Source organism: Geospiza fortis, unplaced genomic scaffold (genome assembly GCF_000277835.1).
Source record: "Geospiza fortis unplaced genomic scaffold, GeoFor_1.0 scaffold16, whole genome shotgun sequence".
Lineage (NCBI taxonomy): Eukaryota > Metazoa > Chordata > Aves > Passeriformes > Thraupidae > Geospiza > Geospiza fortis.
Genome location: NW_005054302.1, coordinates 12,564,021 through 12,573,540, shown reverse-complemented (window position 1 = coordinate 12,573,540; position 9,520 = coordinate 12,564,021). Strand labels below are relative to the sequence as shown.

General features: G+C 40.9%; 1 protein-coding gene across 1 annotated transcript in view; it reads right to left on the bottom strand.

Moving 5' to 3' along the window:
- Nucleotides 1–283: 283 nt before the first annotated feature.
- CTSC (cathepsin C) overlaps nucleotides 284–9,520 on the bottom strand; it is a 41,300-nt gene continuing 32,063 nt past the window's right edge. The window contains exons 4-8 of the mRNA XM_014311777.2: nucleotides 7,026–7,192; nucleotides 6,463–6,618; nucleotides 4,826–4,941; nucleotides 2,239–2,370; nucleotides 284–1,651 (exon numbers count right to left, since the gene is read on the bottom strand). Coding sequence (XP_014167252.2) covers nucleotides 1,149–1,651; nucleotides 2,239–2,370; nucleotides 4,826–4,941; nucleotides 6,463–6,618; nucleotides 7,026–7,192 — 1,074 coding nt within the window. The 3' untranslated portion in view covers nucleotides 284–1,148. The remainder of the gene's footprint in view (nucleotides 1,652–2,238; nucleotides 2,371–4,825; nucleotides 4,942–6,462; nucleotides 6,619–7,025; nucleotides 7,193–9,520) is intronic.

The following is a 9,520-nucleotide window of genomic DNA, read 5'->3' as shown; positions in this document are numbered from 1 at the left end:
GAGACTGTATTTCACACAGAAAAATACCAAGTAACTTTGGTCACATTTTAATAGAAGGTTACTAAAGAAGTTAGCTTCTATTTATGAAACTAGCACTCACCTTTATGCCATTTTTGTTTCCTCAGGTGAACAGCAAAGACCAGTTTGCTCTAACAAAGTACTGTGTTGCTGCTGAGAAATGGTTAATTCCAAGTGTTTCAATCCCTCCTCTCAACCCTATGTTTCTACCTTGTATATTTGAAAGAAATAGAGCAACAGATTAACAGAAAGGATTTACACAGGATTGCTGGGGAGTTAGCAAATTTACTCAATGAATTGTTCTACATCCATAGCAAGGACTATTGCACTTCTGGAGAACTTGCTTGATGCTGCTGTGATAATCTCAGCTTCACATAGAAGATTTTACTAGCTCTTCTGCCCTCTCATCCTTCTTTTACACCAGCTTCTGCTGAAGTAAAAAGTTTGAGGAAGCTCAAAACTCAGACAGGTCACCAAAAGAACTAATTTCTTCCACAAATACAAACTCCTTTAGGAGTGGGGTGTTCTTTATTGAACTCTGAAAGGATCAATTGTGAAGCACAGCAACAAAATCCAGAACTAGAACATTTAGTAACAGCCTGAAACATAGAATTGATTTTTATTGTCATAAGGATTGACATGCAGTTTTCACAGGACACTTGGGGCTTTTGAATTTTATTTTCATCAGCATAATTGCTAATTTCCTACCTAATATACATTTATGTTCCAAATTGCAGTGACTTCCTGATTTCTGAGAAGTAAGGCACTACAGCGTCCCTTCAAAGCAGTTACAGACTATCATAGCAGACACTTCCCTCAGATCTGAAGGTCAAGATTGCCCATGGAAAAAAATGCAACTGGTAATTGAAGGTACATCCAATGATGAGTAACTAATCACCATCACTGCCAAAACAGCCCTTCTGGGTGATCTACAGTCAGACTTGAGAGGAAGCCTCCAGTGCACAGAGCAGATCTAATAGTCTTCATCTTCTCACATATGGAAACTGCTTTGTTGTTGAAAAATTCCTTAAAGCTGTGTTTTCAAGCCAGGGAACAGATTTTAACCACAATCTTCAACCATCAGTGCATTCTCATGGCTCAGGACAAGGCACTGGATGAAGACATTTACATTATAACTTTGGAATAGGAGTTGCAGCCACTGCAATGCTTTCAATTGCACATTCATCAGTGCCACGGCGGATTCTGAAGTAGCCATCTTCTCCCCATGAGGTGCCCCAGCTGTTCTTCACAATCCAGAATTTCTCACCACTTTCTGGGTCTTTACCATAGCCCACCAGTAAAACAGCATGATTGGTCAATTCAAAAGGATTTAAATTATCCCGCAGCCCAGTGTGATGGTAGATCCCCTCTTTATAAAGCATGAAATCATTATAAACCTCGAAGGCAACAGCCATTGGGCCATGCATAACAAGCTCAAGTTTCATCAGGGCTTCATTGCAGCCTCCATAGAAGCCACCAACATAGTGGTACTCAGACGTGTAGTAGTGGTAACAGCTGCGCTTGAAAAGGCACGGAGAGTCTTGGCCTGTGTAAGGGAAGCAGTCCTCTTCCACCACACCAAAGTCTTGGACATACTTTCCACCAATGAGATATGGGAAGCCACCATCACAACCTTATTAAAAAAAACAAACAACAAAATAAACCAAAAAAAAGTGCTTCTTCCCTTGGAAATTCTCTTATTTGAGGTGGGAGACTCTCCCACTTAAATCTTTCATAATTCTTTCAGATACAGTATTGAACATACTTCAATGACCCTGATCATCCTAGTACTCCAGTTAGCTACAGTCAGCTTTCTGAAACACTCAGGGCAAAATTCACATCTCTGGGAGCTATATTGGGAACATTAATACTTGGACCTTTTCTCATCCTGACAATCCCTGTCAGAAATAACAGCTAGTTACATGCAGTACAAGGATCTGTCCTAACAAGGATACAGTCCTCTGGAAAGCTTTAGTCATTACTTTTGCTCATTTCCCCTCCCTCTGAATATACCACTGGGAGATTATCTAGTTCCATTCCTTCTAGGTAAGCATTGTAATCAGCTCCATTTTGAACCCTACTCCTTAGATATTTCCCATCTCACAAGTAGATGTATGAAAAAGTAACTTAATGGGGAAGGGATGGAAGTTTTCAAACTTCCTGCTCCTTCTCCAGGATTGTCATTACTTGAAAGGTGTCCATATACACCATCATCCTTACCCTGAGAATACTGGCTGCAAGACACAACCTGCTGGGGACTGAAGACTGGTTTCTGAGTGTTGTTTGTGAGGATACGTATCCTTGCCTCCAGCATGCCCATGGAGGAAAATGCGTAACAGCTGCCACATGAGCCTGAGAAGGGGAGAAAAAGGAATCACAAGGAGCAGTCAGTAACATAAACAAGGCTAGTCACCTGCCATCAGGTACATCTATTCCTAAAGTCCACTGAAAAGAGTTAAAACCTACTAGACAGTGATTAGAACTTGAACACCAATAGAGCAAAAACTTTACATCTTCATTTAGCTTTCATGCATGCAATTCAAAACCCACTTCTAACAACTTCTCAGGGAACACTGAGCTTATTTTCAAGAATAAGAGGCAAAGTACTGCTCCAGTGTTTTTCAGCTGTAGCGCTTAAGAGCTATCTAATTACCCTACTCCTTCAGAATGAATCTTCAGGGACCACATTAGCAGGGCTGAGAAGGCTCTATCTACCCTTTATGGAGCACATATGCTATGGGGCAATGAGCTATTTGAAGGGAATGCTGACAATATTGTTCTTATTTCAACCTACCAATGGATTTAGTCCCGTAATTTCCTGTTGAAAAAATATTCCACCTCTACAGCTACCTCTAAAATAACTGACTTTTAAGAAAATAGTGGTATAAATAGCATGTTTAATATAATGGATTCATCCCTGCTCCCCTTGCTTCCCAAGGGCATGTAATTGTACAGTGGCTTTTCAGAAGCACCTTAATTTCCCTTCTGCTTCCTGGCAGACAGTTAAGTCTCCTTACTTTTGCATCAAAATTTAGTATTGCTTCTAGCTTTAGGCCTCTGCACTCTCTAGGACCTTCCTTTCACTCATTAAAGCCTTTGGAAATGGAATGACAAGCTTCACAGGAAGAACAATTACTTGGATGACGTCCTATTTTATCTACTGATTGTCATCAAGGTGCTTGATTTCCTTTTGTTTCCTGATGGTGGGAAAGTCAAATATTGCAGAACTATGAAAATGTGGGAGCCTTGAGGAACAAAACAAAATACTTTCTCTTGAACTGTGTAGGTGTATAAAAGCAGAGCTATTACAACAGCAAGACTTCATGAAATTGCACCTTCACTCAGCTAGATGCACCTCTGAAGAGAAGGGACAAAATCAGCCTGAACAGGAACACTCTTTTCCCAGCAGGGCAAAGTGAAGCAGTGAAAGATGCCTCCCACTCACTGTACAGTCGCAGCATCTGAGATGGGCCACACTGTAAAACACTGTTGCATTATGTGTGCAAAAACATGAAAAATACAATTCACTCAACCATTTCAGTCTGAACTCTGCTGGACTGGCTGCTAAATTTCTTTTCATGTTACCACAGTGGTATTTATAAAGTCTACAGAATGACCTCTTTTGTGGGTTTTGTTTGTTTTTTTTTTTAAAGCCTTTAAAGCTAAAATTCTCATTTGATGAGGCAGAATGCATGTTCCACAGACATTTAACATACTCAGCATGGACCCTCAGATTACATAAAAAGTGTAGGAAGCTCTTTTATTGGAAACAGCAGACTAGTTCTCATTTAGAGAAACTTTGAAGCAACACCACAGAGAAAGGTAAGTCTGGGACTGAGTGTTCAGTTGTTTGGAAGATAAAAGAGCCCTTGGGAAATTCATAGTTCACACCAAGAGAAAGTACAGGACTCACACCTACAGAGGATGATATAATTTCCTGTTGCCATCTTCCAGTGTTTCCACATAGCTAACAATTCCATAAGCCTTCCTATGCTGCTTCTGCTACCAGGAGTACAGCTGGCAGAATTTGTGAGAATAACTAAGTCATAAATGAGGGATTGGTGATTTAAGTCATCCCTTTCCCACCACGCTAATGTTATGCTTTTCCCCAAAAGCTGCCACCAGATAGCTACCAGCAGATGCAGGTTTATGGTGGCACGGGGAACGGACACATTAATGGAGCTTACTCCTGGCCTCCATTACATAAACATATAATTTAAGCATCTCACACCACAGTGCTATAAACACTCCCTACAGAATCAACACATATCAGCAAGGTATCCTTCGAAGTTCTTACCAGTATTTTATATTTATCATTGTCTGCAATTTTCATAGTGACTAATATCTCCTCTTGCAATTATCCAGTTAAGTAACACCTGAATTTATCAGGGTGATAAGATTTGGAGGAAGTATAAGCAATTTTCATGGGTTTATTCATTAAAGCTGCATGATAATTTGCCATCAAACGAAATCAGGGAAAAAATTAAATGTACATCAGTCAGTGTGCAGAAAACCATGGCTAAGATTGTTTGGACAAAACCTGACAGCTGTGTTTATGCAGGGTACTGTGGTAATAGGCTTTCTCTCCAGCAAGTCAGCGCTATCTGGACAAGCCAGTATCACCACCTATTTTGGTACAGCATTGTTAGCCAGCACTCCACCCAGTTTCCACGGGTTATTCGCAGTAAAGGTGCAACCTGTCAGCTGCAAGACACTAGGCAAAACCTTCTGGTTAGCAGCAAATTACAAACTACATCAAAGGAACTCTAGAACGTTGAATTCAGAGGTTTTATTTATTCATTTTTACCTTGATTCCGAACAGGGCTGACATAATTGACACCATTAACATTTCTCCAGTCCCAGGATTCTGGCAAGCTTGAAACTTTCTTGAGTAACTCAGGTGTTAGAGGTGCAGGCTTTGGTCTAAAGAGGAGAAAATATTTTTGAAAAACATATCACACTGTAGGCAAGGAAACAATTATGTAACACTCAATTTTCATATTTGGCTTCTACTAGTTGGACTTGCTCCACACTATGCAATTTAAAATAGTCTCCATCTAAACTGAGTGGGTGTCAATATGAAGAGATAAGCTTGAGCAAGATTCAAGACCTACTCAAACTGCTCCCCGAGGGAACTATATTATTAATTACACACTGTTGAGGAATACATTCAGCAGGTAATTCAGTTGGCAAACCACAGTGTGAGCTTCAAAGACCTCTGGGTGGCAAAATCCTTTTGTACAACAAAGGGAGCAGGGACCTGCCAGTGGCCCAGCCAGGTGACAGGACACTCAGAAAGGACCCCAGACTTTTCATACTTAAGGCTGGGGGTATAAAAGCCCAGGGGCTCCTTTGCTCATGGTCCCTCCTCAGAGGGACCCAGTACGAACTGCTGTTTTACTATTTAGTTACTGCACCAAGATCAAATTATTTTAAAGATCTGGAAATCTGAGACTGCTATTGGAACCCTGGCATCAAGTAGGTAAGGAATGCTGGTGTGACTGTGAGTGTGGGGTGTGGCTGCAAAGGGGTCTCAGTCCCAGCTCCCAGCGAGTGTGACAGCCAGAGCAGCTCCTGGGTGGTCCAATGGGGGAGTTTCCTTAACATTCATGAGCTGTTGAGGTCAAGCACTTTTGCACCAATCTGACATGCTGAGGTAACTCCCAGAGATTATAGCAACACAGTTCTACAACAGTTATCTTACTGCAATTACAAAGTATGTAGAATTTCTGACTGCAGAAACCATTTTGCCTTGGCAGCATGCACTGACAGTAGCTACAGTTTCACTTCAGGCATAGGCATGGCTTACACTGACAATTCACTAACTGTAGTCCCACCTGCCCTGGAGACTTCTCTGGGGCAAGTTTTTACTGTGACTTTTGAAGAAGTATTGAATATTACCTGTCCTCATCTACCACCTGCAGTCAAGTGATGCTCCTATCAGCAAAACAAGAACTTCCTGCATTCAACTTTCACATAACCTGATACTTGTCCTCAGTGCCATTCACAAACACCAGACTCTGGGGTCTGTTTTGAAAGCCTGAGAGGGTCAACCAAATACTGTCATGGTACTGCATGGGTGGAAGAGAGCATGAAGCACAAGCAGAAACTCCTGACTATAGCAAGCAGCTGATGAGCAGACAGGACAGTGAAAAGATAACTGAGACTGCACTGAGATGGTAACTGGTTCCCTGCATGTATGAGTTCAGCAGTGAGTTACTGAGCAAGACTAAAAGGTAGGTGATTCTAATTGTCCCAGCTGCTTGAGACAGCAGAGGCTCAGAATAATCACTCAAATGAAAAATATGTTTGCATCCCATGAACATGAACTGGAAGGCCTTGAAACTTGATTAAACATCTGAACTAAGCACAGCTAAAAGCCAGGACAAATACAAGCAGACTCTTGGCAGCAGTGGGGTTTGTTGAAGAACAGTGTCTTATTACCTTGAAGCTCTGGAATAGAGACCCCCAGCTCTTTTAGTTAGTTCTTCCAGGGCAAAATTCTCATACTCCTCGTATCTTGTTGCTCTCCATGATTTCTGGTGAGCATTGATAGCATTTACAAAGTCAAAGTTGTGCACGTAACGTCTGGGGGAGAGTCTGCAAACAAAAGGAACCAACCAAAAAAACAGTAAGAAAAGGACTGAGATTGAAACTAAAGGTGATCTCTAAACTCAGTATGTAACTCTGGAAGTGTCTTCCGGTAGGTACTGATAAAGAAACATGGAATTACTGGATCAAGGCAAGGTTTCTGAAACTTGAGACAGACTAAATATAACTATCTTAGACATGCCAGATTTATAACAGGGCTTCATCACAGACTGAAGAGACTGTAATGCAGCAGGCAAGCCCTCCTCTGTTATTCTGCATTCAGGTTTATTTCCAACATTATCACTGGCATTAACTTTGTCCTCAGTACTGGAATTGTTTCTTACAATTTTAGCTAAACCTCAAGCACTGTTATGAAACATATTATTCCAGTAAAAGGTCACTTATCTGTTGCTTACCTTCCCCCAGGCTTCTGGAGAGGTAGCTCGTTGATGTGAATATCAGATGGAGATGAAGAAATCTTGTGTCCTATGAAACAAGCCCAGTTGTGGCCAAGTACATCATGCACCCATCCTGGCAGAGTCTCATTGCAATAGCTGGTTACATTCAGGCCTTCCTTTTTGTACTGTAATGTGAAGAAGTTATGCTTGTGTTGAGCAGATGCATTTGATAGCATAGCTGTAGTTCCCCACCCACTCACAGCTGCTTCTGCCTGCCGGTGTTTCACAGGAAGTGGCCAAACACACTCCAGAGGTTAAGAAGATGAAAGAAACTGCTATTTACCAAAGAGCTGCAAAAGACACTTGGGTTGTGACTTGCACTTCTAGCAATAAAGTATGCGTTCGTATCAGTATCAACTAACCTATGCTAATTATTTCGGTCCAACAGCTACTTTCTCAGCGAGATGTAAAAGACTGCTTAGTACTCAACCTTCTCCTCAAGGCCCTGAGATGTCTTGTGCCAAATATGTGACCAGTCAAGCTACCTCTGAATTGCCACAGAAGTTTGAGAAACTAAGACCGAGAGGGAGAATGGCAAGTTTGTCATCCAGTAACCTCACAGGAAGACATACATGATTTCTGTTTTAAAATTTAGGTACTATTTATGCACTGTTATTGTTTCACAAGTCAAAACCAAAGACGAAACTTCCAACCAGTTTTTTAGGTTTGAGCTGTGATGGCAAAGCGTCAAGAACAATTTCACAGGAACTATCAAAATGAGACAGTGAGAAATGATGATCCCTTGAGAACAGCTCGTTTAAAGATTGCAGCAGAGACTGCCACTAAAGCCTTGAGTCCTAAGTCCTAATATTTCCTTATTCAACCACAGAGTCTTCATTTTACCACTGAAGAGCAACAATGTAATATATTCAGCAAAATGTGTCTTCATACAACAGTTAGCAGCTTTGCCCAGGTACATAAACTTTCTGGATTAGTAATTCTCTGACAACAGAATGTCTCATTGTGGGGGGGGTGCATGGCTCTTTGCTCATTACTCATCTCTTAAGGTTAGTGTTTTGTGTTACACTACAAAGGCACCTGAAACCCTGTGCAACAAAGCCTTTAACTTTACTCCTCTATTCACAAAACCAAATCACTTATACAGAATTCAAGTTTCCTAGTCCAAGAAAACTTCATTAAATCTCATCCTGTTTGAGCTGCACATGTACAATGCAGGATTCTGTAACTATGTTTCAATAAAATGTTTGCTCAGCTTCTTTACTGAAGAAGGTGGTGGCTTACAGTGATGGAAATGCCCCAAGATGGATAAGATAATTAAAGAGACTGGGAGGTTTGTGTCTATGTTGAGGTTTTTTGAGAAATCTGAAGGAGAACTTACAGTAAAAGAATTAAGTTTATTGATCAGCAGAATAAAGGTTAATCCTCTGGCTGTTTTGGAACAATGGGAATGTGCTTTGTCCCCAATCAGGAGGATGCAGAGGCAACATGCCTACACCCAGCAAGTGTGTTTGCTGGCTGGAGCAGAGTGGGGGCACTAGAAGGCTGAGCTTGTACTATTCTTCCTATCTTAGTGTGCAAGATTGTGCAATGTGGGAAATACCTACACTTGGCCAAATGCCAAGGGCAAGGTCCAGAGATGACTTTTGGGACACACACTCTTCACAACAGCAGAACTAGAAATCCAGACACTTCCAAAAGCAACAGGTAGTGACTTTACACCTACGTTACTGTACAATCACTTTTCTGGCTCTACATGACCATAGAAATTAATACCTGGTTTTTCCTATCTAAAAGCTGCCACGGATTAAAACAGCACAGCTATTCTCAACAAACATTGGCCTTAAATCTGAAAACCTGAAGATTATCAGAGGAACAGGCCTGCTTCCTGCCACAATCCTGCCTTGCAAAATGTTATTCTGAATTAAAACAAGTAACACAAATTTGGGGCTTATCTTCATGGAAAAAAAGGCAATGAATTATCTGCTAACTAGCAAATTAAAACAACAACAACAACAAAAGTGTTTTTCTCCTAGAAATCCCTCTCCCTTTCCAGAGACAAAATTCATTGCCTTTTTAAAGACACAGAGAGATAACCAAGATAGCATTCACACCATTTGTGCAACTTATCTTTCAGAAAAATGAATTTAGTGAATTTCTTGCACTCTTCTTTCAGTTCACATGTATCAACAAAATTTAGAAAGGAGGTGAAAAGACAGCCAGTAGCAATGCTTCAATATAAACAAGACACAAAAACCAATGTCAGACAGTCTGTGTAGAAGCCTAAAATTAAGCAATTCTAGTCCTCTGTAGCTACCTTTTTGTAGAGTACCAGACTAAGCTACTACTGAACTGACTTTGAAAAGTGGACATGGATACTTTGAGACCATAACACATGAATGACATTTGGCTAGAGGGAATTTCAACTCCAAATAGAAATGTATCTAGGAAATGAAAATATACCTGCATAAGGTCACAATTGCCACCCCCACCCT